General features: G+C 36.7%; 1 protein-coding gene across 1 annotated transcript in view; it reads left to right on the forward strand.

Annotated features, from left to right (window-relative positions):
• LOC124775563 (DNA repair protein RAD51 homolog 3-like) overlaps nt 1–17,230 on the forward strand; it is a 38,253-nt gene that overhangs the window by 10,362 nt on the left and 10,661 nt on the right. Inside the window, exons 3-4 of the mRNA XM_047250393.1 lie at nt 7,561–7,688; nt 17,013–17,119. Coding sequence (XP_047106349.1) covers nt 7,561–7,688; nt 17,013–17,119 — 235 coding nt within the window. The remainder of the gene's footprint in view (nt 1–7,560; nt 7,689–17,012; nt 17,120–17,230) is intronic.

The raw sequence follows: 17,230 nt of genomic DNA on the forward strand, positions 1-17,230 counted from the left end.
GCAGCAGCAGCTGCAGTAGTTAGATTTATCCCTGGATCTCTTTAATAAAGGTATTGGATATGTCTTGGTTTTACAATTTAAGAAACAACAAAAATTAATTAGTGTATACAGGCATCTATAGACTTGCAGGTGTAGAGTGACAAGGATAGGACAAAACCTTATCGTTAGTTTTGATCATATATAAACTCTTGAAACTATGGGGAAGATTAGAGGAACATAAAAATGTTGAAGTATACCATCGAAGAAATACGGTCTTATAGAATTTCAGGTCAAAAAATAGGTAGAATGTAGTACAAAGGTTTACAATTCATGTCATACACAACAAGACACGAGATCCAACTTTTTAAGTGACTGTAAGACATAGAGGAAGAGTTAATCAAATGGCAGTGATCAAGAACTAAAAGATACACAAATTGTATGGAAATAATTTGACAGTCAGTAAAAATGCACAAAATAGAGAATGTACAATTAGTAGCTGTAAAAGGACTCAGTCAGTGATATAATTATTGTGTCATTAGCTGCAGGAATTGTAATGCTTTTATACAGTTGACCTGGAGGGCAAGAATTGTAAAGTTTGTGTATCAAAACTATTCCATCAAAAGTAATTGCTTTCAGCCAAGTTTGTTATTTTTTATTAACAGTCTGAAATCATATATACATTTGTGAATTAATATACAGTGTTTGTGATCTGTCAGCGTGCATAAATTATATGAGTCAGTTTTTTTGTTACCTTTCTTTTTTCTTTTCCTGTACATGTGTGTACTACATTACATATATTTTTGTTTCTAGGAAATTCATTAAACACTTTGGATATAGTTTCAGATCTCTGCTCAGCGAAAGTACAAGAGTTGACTGAAAAGTAATGCCTCCACCTTTGTAACTCTTCAACAGTTGGCAGCATTGGTATGCGGCAGGTACTGGCTTGTTCCGTAGCCTATTCTCTACAGCTACAGTTGCCAGGAAGCCTTAACATTGAACGGTTGTGTTGTTACAATGTAAAGTATGGAACCCTGCGCTGAAGGTCGGTCAGTGTGTTTAAGCAACGTGCAGTCATTGAATTCTTAACAGGAGAAGATGTCACCCCAAAGGGAATTCATCAGAGAATGAAAGCAGTTTAGGGCAATTGTGTCGATGTGAGTACTGTGCATCATCAGGCGAGTAAGTTTAAAGATGTTGAGGTGGGAACATCTGACCTGCATGACAAACAAAGAGTTGGACGTCCTGTGACTGCAACCACCAAGTTTCACAAGCAAAATGTTGACAGATTGATTCAGGACAGTCGTCGTTTCACTCAAGCACAATCAGCATTTCACAAGAACGTGTGGGACACATTATTGCTTTGCTTGACTGTTGGAAGATCTGTGCATGATGGGTACCCCGGATTCTGACTCCTGAAATGAAAGCGCACAGACTTGAAATTTGCCAGGAACTCTTCTCACATTACGAGAATGAATGAGGATGAGAATGAGAATCTGTTCCTGATAATGAAAGACGATCTGCGGGGACATCTTTAAGCTTCTGATGAAGACATTGAGAGCACTGTGAGACTGTGGTTGCAGAAACAGTGTGTCGACTTCTTCCGTGACAACTTCAGAAAACTTGTTCATCATTGGCAGAAATGTATGCAATTGGCTAGCGATTATGTGGAAAAGTGAATATTGGTAATTAAAGATCACATTCTAAGGATTATTTCCGCATTTAAAATATTCCCATCCAAACCCTATTAATGAAGGTGGAGGTATTACTTTTAATTCACCCCTCATAATTTCATTTTCAGGATGTTCCTGTGAACATAAAGAGAAGTTTTTGAATAAGGTCTGTAAGCAGTGTTACTCCTGTCTCATTAGATTTAATCTGTTTCTCTGTCAGATAACTTCACAGTTATAATATGTTCTCCCACTTAAAAAGAAAGAAAATATTGAAGAGGAATCCATCTTTTAGGAATGATCAAGTTATCTTCAGGAACTGGGTGAAGAAAAGACAAATGATTAACAATTACAGAATAATTTTGGGTCTTATCTATAATGCTAACCCGAAATAAATATTCACTCATGAGCTGTTGAATTAGGAACACCTACCAAATAGCATATGGTACTTGCTTTTGCCCTGATGACAGTGGCAACATCTCATGGGATATACTCCACTGGACAGCATGTGTGTTAGGGAATCTTTGAAATCCACGAGACCACTCAACAGCCAACACAGCTTAATGGCTAGAGATGTGTCAAGATGTGCACATGTTGCTCAATACACACAGATGTGCTGAACAGAATTGAGGACATGTGATCTGAGGAGCTACAAAAGCACCATCATATCCATGAAGGGTTCCTCGAATAATTCTGAGCTGTCCAGTGGTGTGTTTTCTTGGTCAATGTACCGGCTACCTTTAGAGAGCTATAAGTGAACAAATAGCTGTACATGATCAGGTCATGAGACAATCGATATGAATATCTTCTGACCCTGAAAGTATCCTACAATTTTATGCTTCTACCATTTGCCTGAACAGTGCGCTGTTGACTTAGTTTCTACATATTGATGCTTATCACTGACATCACATATTTACTTCAACTCGTCAGTCCTGACAATCATATTCAGTTCATGGAGTGCCCAACAGTAATGTTTCTGTGCCATATGATGAACAGTGGTGCATCTGTCGGGTGGTGGCTTCTGCACCTCATAGCGAAGAGATGTTTCTGGAAGGTACAGCCACTCAATTGCTCTTGTTGCCTAGCACTGAAATGGTGAGCAATTTGCTTCACTGTGGCTTCTTTATATACTGTTATAATAAACTATTCACTGTATGTCAATGACATGAAAAGTCCAGTGCCAGTATAACCATGGAGGTGGAGTGTCCCATTAGTCAGATACCCATGGTCTGGCTGCAGTCAGACATATTAATATCGTGTGTGGTCATTTCATGTTTGACAGACACAACAGCCAGAACAAGTCTGTAAATGTCCCAGTCATGTGACACAGTGAACTGTTTCATTTGCAATGCTGAGCTGAGGAACAACATACAGTTGCAACATGTACAGATACACTGCAGATGTGATGGTAGCCTCAGCGAAGAAGAATGGCCCGATAATTCGATCGTGCAATAGCGCGCACCAAACATTCACCTTTGGACTGCCTCTGGTGCACTCCATCACTTTGCCAGGGGGTTGTGAACCCCAAATGTGCACATTATGGCGATTCACTACACCACTGACAAAAAGGTTGCTACGTCGGAAAAGTCAATTCGTCTGAGGTAACAATCATCGTCCTCAATACATGATAGCATTTCAATCGACGTGTACTATAATTGGGCAACAAGGCCGGAACGATTTGCACTTCGTGTGCACTAAACAATAAACGTTCGTGTAAAATGTCATGGAGAGAGCTTTATGGCATCTGTAATTCACGTGAGGCCCTGCGCACGGATTTCTTTGGACTTCGCAGAAAAAACTGCCTTACAGCTTCCACCCTGTCTGCTGAGGTTCTTGGTCGACCAGACCTCAGAAGGTCAGCAACTGATCCTTTGTTCTTGAACCTCTCATACCAGGCTTTAATGCTCTTGACATCAGGTGGGTTCATCCCAAATGTTGTCTGGAAGTGTGTCTGCACTGTGGTTGGTGATCATGTCTCATGGTACCACAGGACACACTGTGCCTTCTCCTGATTGGTTAACATGGCTTCCTGGGCACTGCACCTCATCCACTACTTATGTACTGCGAACCTAAAACAGAAAAAAAACTTTGATAGTTGTAAACAATTCGACACAAGTTTCATATTTGTATCTTTCTTGTAGCCTGAGTTATCAATTTATGTAATCAGGGAAAGACTTTTTGGACACCCTGTATTTTGAACAGTAAGTAATCTCAGGCTGTTCATTGAGTTTCCCCAGAAAATTATTCCATATTGAATTATAGTCTCAAAATAGCTGTGGTGTCCATAAGGATGGAACCAGATAAGCCACTCATGGCATAAGCAAGGCTGTTTAGTTTGTTTGCTAAGTAGTCTACATGTGCCTTCTAATTTAAATTTTTGTCAAGATTTAGACCTAGAAATTTTACATAACTTGCTTCAGTCATTTCCTGACCGCCATGTGCTATTTTTATGGGAGATGCTGATGTTGTTTTAGCACTGAACTGCACTAATTGTGTTTTTGTGACATTGAGTTTTAATCCATTATGCTGAAACCATAATTCTAGGTTTCCCATTATATTTTCCACAGTACCATGAATTTGTTCTAAATTGTCATTTTCAATTAAAACCAAGGTGTCATCTGTGAATAAAATGGAGTGAACATCAATGCTTAAAGGTAAATCATTTATGTACATCAGTAAAAGATAAGGCCCTAAAATTGATCCCTATGGACCCCTGTACAAATCTTTTTCCTGTCCAAGAATGATTTTTTTTCAATTTGAATTTAGAATAACACTGTTTCCTTTCTGGCAAATAAGATTTGAGCCACTGCAATGCCCTGTCCACAATCACATCTCTCGCTAACTTGTGTAGATGTAGTATGTGATTGCCCTAGTCAAAAGCTTTGGTCAAATCCCAAAATATACCTGTGACCTTTTACCCTTATCTAAAGCAGAGCTTGTCTTTCCACTGAATTCCCTGATAGCATTTATTATATTTTTCCCATTTTGAAATTCAAATTGATTTTTAATTGTAATATTGTTTTCTATAAGAAAGTTTTCAAGGCGTTTTGCAACAATCCTTTCTATCACCTTAGCAAAAACTGGCAGCAGGGAAATAGGGCGGTAATTTTCCATGTCATCTGTTGAGCCTATCTTGAACAATGGTCCTATTTCAGCATATTTAACACATCTGGGAAATATACTTCCTCAAATGACTGATTTCTAATTTTAGCCAATGGATGAGAAATGATGTTATAAACAGCCTTGACTACAATGGTTGGAATTTCATCCCACACAGCTGATTTCTTGTTTTTTGAAGACACTATAGCATCTTTTGCATCTTTTGGGGTAATTCTTTTGAATGTTTTAAGGCTTCCATTTTGTTTTATATTTACAAAGTTGATATCTACCTTGTCCTGGTGAGCTGTGATGTCTACTTCTGATTTTGTCACATTTATGAAGAAATCATTGAAACAGTTTGACATTTGAAAAGGATCTATAAATATATCATTTTTAATTTTTATTTGGACAATTTCTTTGCACTTGTTCTTTACTCCCAACTCAGATTTGATGACACCCCAAATTGCCTTTGATTTGTTTTCATGTTTACTAATATACTGCTTGTTAGCCAATTTTTTTTAATTTTTTATTTATTTATTTATTTTTTTGCTGCCTTTACAACTTTTTTGAATGTATTATTATATCTCTTTACATGCCCCACAAAATCAGTATTTTTGTTATGTTTTAACTCATTGTGAAGTTGTCGTTTACTGGCACTAGAAACTTTTATTCCTGGTGTAATCCAATTTATTTTACTGGCCACTCTTTGTCACCAGGCTTGAAGGGGAAACATTTCTTTGAAAACATCTAGGAAACAGTTTAGGAATGTTCTGAATTTTTTTTCACTTGACACACTATTATATAGAGGCCAGTTTGTAGCTCTTAGTTTGTTAGAAAATATATTTACATTCTCTTTGCTAAAGTTTGTTTTAAAACATTTTTTCACATATTTTTGTTTCCCTGTTTTTGGAAGCTCTATGAGCAGTGCTGAATGATCTGATATGCTTAAATCTAAACACGATTTACTTCCATCTTCAAACTGATAATTTGTCAGAATATTGTCAATACTTGTTTCAGAGTGGTTTTTTTCCCTAGTACATTCAGTGAAATTTAAATTAAAAGCATATTTCTGAATCAAGTCACAAAAATGTACAGTGTTATTATTATTATTTAATACATTTATATTAAAGTGTGTTGCACTTAGTTTTTTTTTTCTTTCTGTCTTTCTGGAGTCTTTGTAATAAACATTGAAATTTGGATAAAAAGAATTTTGTTACAGCATGTCCAGGAATTCTGTACAAAGATACAGTTACAGTATTTAAATCAATTAGCTCCACAGCACAACTTTCAAAATTACCATCCTCATTCAAAGAACTGAACTCAGTTCTCTCTTTAAAATTTGTTGAGTCATTTAGAAGGCTGCAGCAGCCCCCACGAGATCTGTTACCTCTACAAAAACTACTGGCAACTATAAAATGTTCAATTTTGTTTAGAATCCCTATATTTGCTTTTATCAGCCAATGTTCATTTAAACATACAATTTTTGAAATTTGAACATTCTGAAAGTAAAACTTGAAGTTCATCAATTTTTAGAGTAACTTGGGTCAATTTTAGAGTAACTTGGGTTACAAAACTCTGAATCTATACCATTTATATTCCAATACATTAGAAAATGTTTATCGCTGTTTTCAGTGCTTTTAAGTAAATCATTTGTTGGATACATTTGTATTTTTTGTTTTCAGTTGATTCTTTTGTTTTAACATCACATCCACACTTTGTCAGTTTCGCTGATTATTGATAATTTTGCAAACATCCAAAAATATTTTACTCAGTCACGTAGCCTAGCCTATTAAGATGTACACCATCTATACCCAGACATTTGTTACTTATAAATTTGTTTGCGTTTATAAATACCACGTCAAGCTTATCACATTAGTCCTTAATTCCATTGTTTATCTTGTCTATGTAAGGGTCACTCATCGATCTCCTGTGGAAAATACCACTTATTACTAGTTTTGAGTTAATATACAAAGATTTGGCAGCACGAATCAAGTTTAGAGATCCACTAATGATTTTGTCCTCACTGCTGTGTCTACAGAGCTTGTCCCAACATGCATGAATACGTCAGTGAAATCTGATTTCACTTTGACACCATTTTAGTTAGCAGCAAAGTTTTTTTAAATTGTTGTTTAGTTGATCCAGCCTACTGCTTGGATGCACGTCAACTTTTGAATTTGGCACAATGATATTTTTAAGTAAGGAGTCTCCTATGAAGTGAAATTCTTTTTTCCCATTTACAGAAACATTACTCTGAGGCTTAATTTTCTTTTTCTTGTAAGTAACACTGCACCACTGTTATTTATTTTCTGAGTTTGTGCTGTTTAACTGCAGGCCTATGTCATTATAAACTGATTTAGACAAATTTGTGGAATCTTGTGAAATGTCACTGGACTGCAAATCCTTCTGTCACCACAGCCAAGATTTTGTATTTCAGAGAAAATAATAACTATTTTAACATAAGAATCAAATGTGAAAGCCTATCTGCCAACAAAAATGTCAATATGTGGCATAAGCAGAAAATCATGAGGGTCATCAGCACAATGATTGACTCAGATTTTTCAGAAATATAAATATCATCTTCGTAAGATCTTGTCATTGGTTACACTTCACTATCCTCTATTCTTTCACTCTAACTAGATACTTTATAAGAGTTAAGATATGTGCTCCACATCATACAGTATCACTGTGCATGAACAGCCCTTTGTGTTGTTTGACTTCTTTCTATTTTTTAATGTTTCATTCGCCAGACAAGTTCTTCCTATCAGCAATAAAAGTTGATTAGTTGGTTATTTCATTATTTCTTTTTACGCAATAGGAGGAGAGTCAGCTGTTTGGCATTGTGACTTTCTGCAAAGCAATTGATGACATGTTAGATGGAGGTATTCCACTGCAGAGCATCACAGAATTTTGTGGAGCTCCAGGTTCAGGGAAGACACAGCTCTGGTAAGCCACAACAATTTCAAAGTTCTCATGATCAAAATTTTATATTTATTTCTTGAGCTGATTGCTTTTATAACAGAAACATAGTTATAAAGCTGCTATTTACTTGTCATTAAGGACAGTATCATTTTTTAAGAAATGCGCTGATGTATGAAATACATGTGTAGAATAGTTTTGTAAATTTTACAACATAATATTAAATTTTTGATTGGTCTATAGTATGTCTGCTGTGCCGAGAGCCTGAGTTATTTTATCAGTTGCCTTTCTTGGAAGACCATTGATGTAATGGTTTTAAAGTGAAAATTGTGCTTGAGTTAATGAATCGGCCCGTAACAAGAGATACTCTTAGGCACCTGATTTTGAGCATGCACAATATGAAATGTTGAAATAAGAAGAAAGAAGTGTGTTTAAGTTAACTTGCTTGGGTAGAATGGCGATGTCTTTCTACACCTGTATTGAGCAAATCTTGTTTTCTATAAAGAGCTGTCATTGTAGTGGAGATCCTATAACCATAACTGACAAGTACCATTGGTGTTATGGCACTCATCCCACAAGTATTGAAAGTTTCATCTTCAAAATTGACAATGGAAGCTCAGAAGCACCGTGTATTGATCTTAGTCACAAAATCTTGTCCAAACCCACCAACCAGTGAACAGATTGCTGAGAACACTTTTGATGCTGACTATCAGGGAAAGGTATTAATAGAACTGCAAAGATAAGAGGTGCCATCAAAAAGTAACGATAATTTTTGCTTTTGTAACAAAAAGGATTTTCCATTGTTTAATTTTTGTTTTTCTTAGAATACTTTTATTTATGCATCAACAACAACTTTGTCCACTTCAAAGTAACCATCCTCAGAAATAATACATAGCAGATTTATCAAAGTCCACAATCAACCTTTTGAATACAGGGCTGCCTGTTATTCCAGTTTTCAAGCAAAATTTAACGCAAATTCTTTGATCCATCTTTTCCAAAAGTAAAAATTCACTGAGCACTCAAAAACACATGTAATCCTTTTGACCGTCAGCTGTGAACTAAATATTCAAGACAGCTGGAAATGCAAAAATACATCAGGGACATGTGTACCAACAAGGTAAAACCGTTTTGAGAATCAAATGTAGAATGCCTGCGAACTTGAAAAAACACCCATTACTTTTTGATCATACCTTGTGTGTCAAGTCAGTCTACATAAACTTATTACTATCCTCTACAAACTTTAGTGACACATCTGACCAATCATATGCAGTTCAGAGGAAGTTTGAGATGAACTATTTCCTTAAAATGTAACCAGCTTTCGTCACTACATTTCACTTATTTCATTTGCTGATAAACGTCAATCTAGGTATACGCCTGCAACTCAGATTTGTTGCATTTCCTCCACCTGAAATATAATCTAGGTCGAATTTCCACATGTCTGGTGATTCGATCAAATAAATAACATAGTCCAGTCAATCAAAATACTTTTAAACATGTTTATTGCAGCCCTATAAAGATAAAAAGATAAAAAGGACACGGGTTTTGTACCTAAAACGTACGCAGGACTGACGTAAGAACTAAAGCATTGCTAACTTCAGTCGAGTAGGCTACTAACATCGTGTCTTATATACACTTAAGCACCAAAGAAACTGGTATAGTATTCAAATACAGAGATGTGTAAACAGGCAGAATGCGGCGCTCCGGTCAGCAACACCTATATGAGACAACAAGTGTCTGGCGCATTGTTAGATCAGTTACTGCTGCTACAATGGCAGATTATCAAGATTTAAGTCAGTCTGAGTGTGGTGTTACAGTTGGCACACAAGTGATGGGACACAGCATCTCCAAGCAAGTGATGAAGTGGAGATTTTCCCATACAACTATTTCACAAGTATAATGTGAATATCAGTAATCCAGTAAAACATCAAATCTCTGACATCGCTGTGGCCGGAAAAAGATCCTGCAAGAATGGGACCAAAGACAACTGACGAGAATCATTCAACATGACAGAAGTGCAACCCTTTCGCAAATTGCTGCAGATTTCAATGCTGGGCTGTCAACAAGTGTCAGCATGCGAACCATTCAACGAAACATCATCAACATGGGCTTTCGGAGCTGAAGGCCAGCTCATGTACCCTTGATGGCTGCATGACAACAAAACTACGCCTCGGCTGGGCCTGTCAACACTGACATTGTACTGTTGATGACTGGAAACCTTTTGCCTGGTCATATGAGTCTCATTTCAAATGGAGACAATTTCATGAATCCATTGACCCTGCATGTCAGCAGGGGACTGTTCAAGCTGGTGGAGGCTCTGTAATGGTGTGGGACGTGTACAGTTGGAATGATATGGGACCCCTGATACGTCTAGATATGACTCTGACAGGTGACATGAACATAAGCATCCTCTCTGATCACCTTAACCCATTCATGTCCATTGTGCTTTCTGACAGACTTGGACAATTCTAGCAGAACAGTGCAACATCCTACACATCCATAATTGCTACAGAGTGGCTCCAGGGACACTCTTCTGAGTCTGAACTCTTCCCCTGGCCACCAAACTTCCCAGACATGAACATTATTGAGCATATGTAGGATGCCTTGCAACGTGCTTGTTCATAAGAGACTTCCACCCCCACCCCCTACCCTTTGTACTCTTACAGATTTATGGACAGCTCTGAAGGACTCATGGTGTCAGTTCCCTCTAGCACTACTTCAGACATTAGCTCAGTCCATGCCACATCGTGTTGTGATGCTTCTACATGCTTGCGGGAGCTCTACACGATATTAAACAGGTGTACCAGTTTCTTTGGCTCTTCAGTGTAGATTTTAACAGTTACAAAGTTGCATTATGCATTGTTTCAATCAAATTTATTTGATTTTTGAATTCAGATTTAGATACTTTAACAAACTGGTTATGGCATTTGGCTTTACAAATCATTATAGTGCTTCTGTGACAGTTATCATGTTGAAATGCTACAATTCACATATCCATAACAATGCTGTAATTATGCTTGTTAGTTGCTGCACAAATACAGTGTGATTTTGGTTCCAAATAAAAATCCTGTGGCTCTACAGTTGACTGCATCATAATTACTATCATTTCTCTTCATATGAATTCCATGAATGATAAAATCGGCTTTCTTTACATTACTTTTGACATTTTTATTAGTTAATTAAAAATCAAGTTAGTTTATCACAGTTCATTTTAAGTTGCCTTATTCCCAACAATACAGCAATCCAATAATGTTGCAATGAGCTCTTGCATTTATGTAGCTTTGCACAAACTGTGTTCATTGGTATCGTACTCGTTGATATATGTGGAATTGTAGTTTTCGTGAAATGTTTTCCTGTTCTATTACATTAAGTATCCTGCCCCCTCACCTGAAGTATTGCACGTAAGAATTATGGATGAGACTTTGTCATGGCATGCATGCACCAGAATAGGAAGTTCGTTATACAAAATGATTGTGGTGTCTGTATCTTTTGTGAAACAAAGTAGTGACAAATTCTATTCTATTATTCATATTACATAGAAATTTTATACGAAGAATGTATATTCCGTTTTATAAATGCCTTCTCAATGTTCTTCCTCTATGCCCTGAACTCGCAAGCACTGCCAAAACTTGTATTTGAAGCATCACTGTTTAGTATCCCACTCCTCCTTTATTTCATTCAGATGTTTTGTCTATCTCTAAGACACAGTCTCAATTATTAATGTTCAGTCAAAAAACAACTACATAAAATATATACAGTTTTAAACAATTGATGCACAGTTAAGCCGTACAGTTTCTAATATTATACAATTAAAAGTTAAATGTCTCAGGTAAGTATACTATTAAGTAGTGCAAGTATATAGTTTAATCTTTTGTGTGTCAGATAACAGAACCCAATCATGTATACAAATTCTTAGTAATTATAATGTTTTGTTCTAGCATCGGGTACACATGTAGTGTATGTGGAGCCAAGTTCGCAAAATAAGATGTCAATTAAATACATTACTAATTAGAATCAATTCAGGTATTTTGTCCACATATCAGGTAGTTTTCACCGTACAATAGCATAGCAAATCACTTCAAAATGTTACTGGTATTTGTATATAACATTTCTTTCATGTAAATGACATAGCAGCACCTCCCAGACACAAACCATCATTGGGAAAATAATGTACTTCAAATTAAAGTGGTCATTTTGTCATCTAGAAAAGATGTAAGATTTCATTGTTATGAAATATTTTTGTAAAAAGATAGCAAATTCAAGTGAGCATCAGAGTGCATTTTCAATTACTGCAAGTTCCTTAGCTCATACAAGAATAGAGTGTAGTATAATGATCATTTGATAATGTTACATCAGATTCATTGTCTACAGTTAGTACAAGTTGTCACTCTTTTATAACAATTTCCTTCGATCACTTTCTGTGTAATTTGGTGCTTATGATACAAACCATCTCATGTGAACGATCAAGCTTGTGTACATGTAAATTAGTGCATAAATCAGTTGTTTCAGTGCGTATAGACTCTTTTAGTATTGCTTTCACAAAAGTATACTTCAGTAAAAATATATTTGCTTATGCTTTGTATGGTTTTGTATGTATAATAGAACTGTTGTATATCATTTGAAGGTAAAATACTACTTGGCATTCTTTGATGTCAACAGGAATACGTTCTCTGATTTCAAAGTACTAGAGAGTATGTACAAAATTCAGGTGCATTTGTATACCTCATATTTGGAAAAATGTATCTTTGACAGCATGACAAAGTGATTAAGCCTGTTCTTTACCGTGTTACCTCCCCCCCCCCCCCCCCCCCCCCAAAAAAAAGGTTGTGATAACTCATTTACATTTCTCACAACTAATGGCACAAAAGCTCTAAGTATAAATCCAAAGCAGTTTCAAATTCCCTAGAGAGAATGTACTTCTAGATAGTAGTGTTCCACTGAATTTATTGCTTCCCAGAAAATTGCTATATAGCAACAAAATTGTTTGGTGTACTACCGATGAATATTACCCCCAAATCTCATTTATGTCAAAAATAGTTTTCTGGTTTCATTCAGTTTTGAGCATTATTTTCTTTAAATAGTCTTGATTTGCTACAAGAAATACTCAGTTGGTGCAAAATACTAGTCAGCAACATTGTTTTCTTCCAAAACATTGTCCATAAATGACTATTTTACTGCTTCTAAAAACACAGATGATGTGACTTACCGAACAAAAGTGCTGGTAGGTCGACAGACACACAAACATACACACGAAATTCAAGCTTTCGCAACAAACTGTTGCCTCATCAGGAAAGAGGGAAGGAGAGGGAAAGACGAAAGGATGTGGGTTTTAAGGGAGAGGGTAAGGAGTCATTCCAATCCCGGGAGCAAAAAGACTTACCTTAGGGGGAAAAAAGGACAGGTATACACACACACACACACACACACACACACACACACACACACAGACACAAGCAGACATTTGTAAAGGAAAAGACTTTGGGTCCAAACTACTACAGTGGCATTCACCTGAAGATGGCCAGAAGACTCAGCGCCGAAATATCGTGGCAGGAAGTTACTGATATCCGGCAGTTCTCCCGTGTTTTTATGGAACAATCAGTACGTTGGGAAAGCTTTAAACATCACATCCATAACAGTGTCCTAATTAATTTTGTTAATTGCTTTATGAGCAAAGTGTGATTTTAATTCCTAAAATAAATCCTGTGTCTGACTGCATCATGATAACTATCACTTTACTACTGGGTGACAATTGTTGAAAAATTCATCATAACTTCTGAGTGGTTTGCCCAGGACGTTCAAACTGCCTGGTTGGCCATGGGCATTATGGGTATTAGTATATACATGCATGGTTTTGTTTAGTGATGAAGCCCACTTTCATTTGGATGGGTTCATCAAGAAGCAAATTGGCGCATTTGAGAGACCGGGAATCTAGATTTTGCAATTGAGAAGTCTCTTCACCCTCTACGGGTGACTGTGTGCTGTGCGATCCAGTCACGGGATAATCGGTGCGGCATTCCAGATGGCGTTGTCACTACCAAATGATAGGTGAAGGCTCTGGAAGATGATTTCATCCCCATTATCCAAAGTGACCCTGGTTTCGACAAGATATGGTTCATGCAAGATGGAGCTCAATCCCAGCAAAGCAGGAGAGTGTTTGATGTCCTGGAGGAGCACTTTGGGGACCGCATTCTGGCTCTAGAGTACCCCGACTCGAATGGCATGAGCCTTGATTGGCCGCCATATTCTCCAGATCTGAACATATGTGACTCCTGTTTGTGGAGCTATATTAAAGACAAGGTGTACAGCAATAACCCCAAAACCATTGCTGAACTGAAAACAGCCAGTCAGGAGTTCGACGACTTTGATGTTCTGACACTTCAGTGGATCATGCAGAATTTCACTATTCGTCTGCACTACATCATCATCCGTGATTGCAGGCATATTGAACATGTCATAACTTAAATCCAAATCACTGTAGCAATGTTTACATGTTGAATAAAGTGTGTGCATGCTATGGTTTGTAACTAATTTATGTTTTTGTTTCATATAGTTCAATAACTGTCACCCTGTCTGTATGAATTCCATGAATGGTTCCCCCCCCCCCCCCCCCCTCCCCCCCTCAGTATCTTTAGATATAAGATGTGGTGATGGAAACTGCATCATGATCATTTACACTTCACTGGTAAAGTGTTTTCTCTGCAGGGAAATGAATCAGTATAAGTTAATTGAATTGCACGACAATGCTAAAGATGAAAGCCTTGCTATTATTATTATTATTATTATTATATCATACAGACGGGGAAAATGGCATAAATTTTATATCACTCACTTGTGAAGTGTTTCTTCCTTGTACCTTTTTTTATGAAAATCAACAGATTAGTCAGCCAACATCATAAGAAAATTATCTTCTAAATGAAACTTCAGTCAGATGTAACCAGAAAAAAATCTAATTTTTCGGTATATCAGACAGGCGCATGCAGATAGTTATTAAAAATGTCACCTTCCAGCACGAGAGATTCCTTCATCAGTCAGAATCATAGGAACTGTTTGGAGAAGTCAAACAGCTAAAATCACATAGGAACACGGGTTAGGAGAGACATGGTGGAACAGGAAAAGGGTCATGTTTCTTCCAACTGTTTCTGTATTTGGCTAGTTGCAGGAGCCTTTGCTTCAATTTTTTTTATCTTTGTGCACCTGTACTTGTTGTCACTTCACAGGTAAAATTCTTATCTGCCCTTATTTACTATACTCATGTTTATATAATATACATCTTGGAAAAAAGAATTAATTCTGGAGATTGGTGTAAGGAAGGCACAACTTGTCATTCGATACTACCCATTAGCTTTGAACCATGATGTAGTTCTGTTGTGATGGGTGACATCATTCATTAATGAGTTTAGGCTTCTAATCAGTCAAAGATTTGTTGTTGTAGTAATGAGCAAAACAGTGATTACAATTTACATGAACTTGGAATTATTTATGAAAACATTTTCTTGACTAGCATGCTACTTTCTTCAAGATCTCAAGGCTCAGTTTGTGTCTTACATTGAGATACTGTTACTCCCTTCTTTTATTTGTTCCTGTCCTTGCACTGTAGTGTTTGCTAAATGAGTCCTTCTATTGTATTTAATAGCCATTTGTCATGGTGGGAAATGGAGGATCAGGAGATGACTATTAAACTTTTGCAAATGTAAGGCGTAATCTGAGAATATTGTTAAGTGTCATGTATGTGATAGTCTTGTCGCATTTGATTGGTCGTCTGATAGTTACGTGTGGAGATGTTGCTGTGATAATATGTGGATGTCAATAATTTGTGATGCCTGATTTGAGAGTTAAGTTTTGTGTTCTTTAATGATGTTAACTTACTATTTTTTGTGAGTTCTCTCCAAGATATCCCATGCATAAAATGGGGTTAGTGAAAATATGACAATCTATAGATTTCCTTTATGCAGAGAAGTGTGTGGGGAACTGATTAAATATAGAAATATAGTGGTTCTCTGGGGGGGGGGGGGGGGGGGGTGTGTCTCCACAGGGTGACAGTTGAACAATTGAATCATAGTTTGGTGAGAAGTAATAGTATGGGAGGGGCATGATGATGTAGGGCTTTGTGTGGGTGGCGGGTGGACTGTTTCTAGTGGTGTTTCTTTGGATGTCGAGTTTTTGGTGATGGAAAATTGCAATTTTGATTTCACTTATTTGGGAATATATTACAGAGGGTTGTATTTTTCTGGCAGCTGTGTTCGCATCTTATGAGGAGTTGAGCAGGAAGAGCTAGAACTGCCTTGTGCTTAACCACAAACTGGGAACTTTGCAAATACTGTTGAGAAGTTGTGAAATCTGTTATAGATAAGGGTGAAAGGAGAAGGCACTCTTCTGTGCAGCAGGCCATCTTGATAAGTGCTGCTTGTAGAAGAGTATACCTCAGGGTTTTTGTATTTTTCTTGGGTTCATATCGATAACAGGTAAGGTGTAGAGCTCCCAGCTTGTTAGTTAAATTGATTTTGTTTTTTGAAGCGTGAGAGACGGAGGGAGGTGGTGGCAAGTGGCTTTGGTTGAGTTTGTTTCATGCATGCCATTGGATTGTCTTTAGGGTTTTTTCATGTTTAGGTATGTTTTTGTTATTCTTAAAAAAATTTTTTTTAAATTAATTGTTAAATGATGATAGTTTATGATGTGTGACAGCTTGTGTCTTTGTTTTGTTAAATTGGCTTTTTTGTGCAATTTACAATTTTTGAAGTTTGTAACTGGAGCTGTTAGGGCTTTTTTGTATCGTGTTGTGTATTTCTGTTTGTATATTAATTTAATTGCTGTCTAAGGGGAATATCAAGTGTATTTAATTTCTGGGATTTGGGTTCTCTGTATTACCATCGCCCTTCTCACTTCAGATCAAATTATGTTTTGGTACCAGCTATAGTTGGTTTTTGGTAATTTTGTCTGTTTGCACCTTTTAAATAAACTGTTATGCCATGTTTATCTGGTTGTTGCTTTTACCGTTGATGTGATTTTGTTGTTGTTTTATATTTGAATTTGTCTCTGTGTAAGACCCACAATTTCATGCAGTTGTCCCCATTTAGCTTCAATATTTGTTATTAAAGATTAGTACAATCCTGTACTTGGTTTATATTTTCACACCATATGAAAGACTGATCTAATTGCTTGCCATTTTGAAATCAGGTTTGTGTTGTATCTTTTTGTGATATCTTTGATGAAAGTTGACTGATATGTTCAAAGACTCTGGCGTATCCCTAAGCACATAGCTTTCACTCTTGCACACAGTTTCATTTACCAGTTTCATTTACATAAACTGACATTCTGTTTCAAGTTTATGATATTATAGTGCTTTTGTTATCACAGCTTGCAGCTTTGTGTTGATGTGCAGATTCCGAGCATATTTGGTGGTCATGAAGCAGAAGCTGTGTATATAGACACATCAAGCAGTTTCACATTGATTAGATTGTCAGGTATATTAGTTGCTTGTCATCTTTCTTTTTTAATTTGAATGAGATTTTTTCTGCAATATATTGGTTATTCTATCATATCAACTCGGTATATACAGTTGGACTAAACTTTGT

This window comes from Schistocerca piceifrons, chromosome 2, assembly GCF_021461385.2.
Source record: "Schistocerca piceifrons isolate TAMUIC-IGC-003096 chromosome 2, iqSchPice1.1, whole genome shotgun sequence".
In the NCBI taxonomy this organism is placed as follows: domain Eukaryota; kingdom Metazoa; phylum Arthropoda; class Insecta; order Orthoptera; family Acrididae; genus Schistocerca; species Schistocerca piceifrons.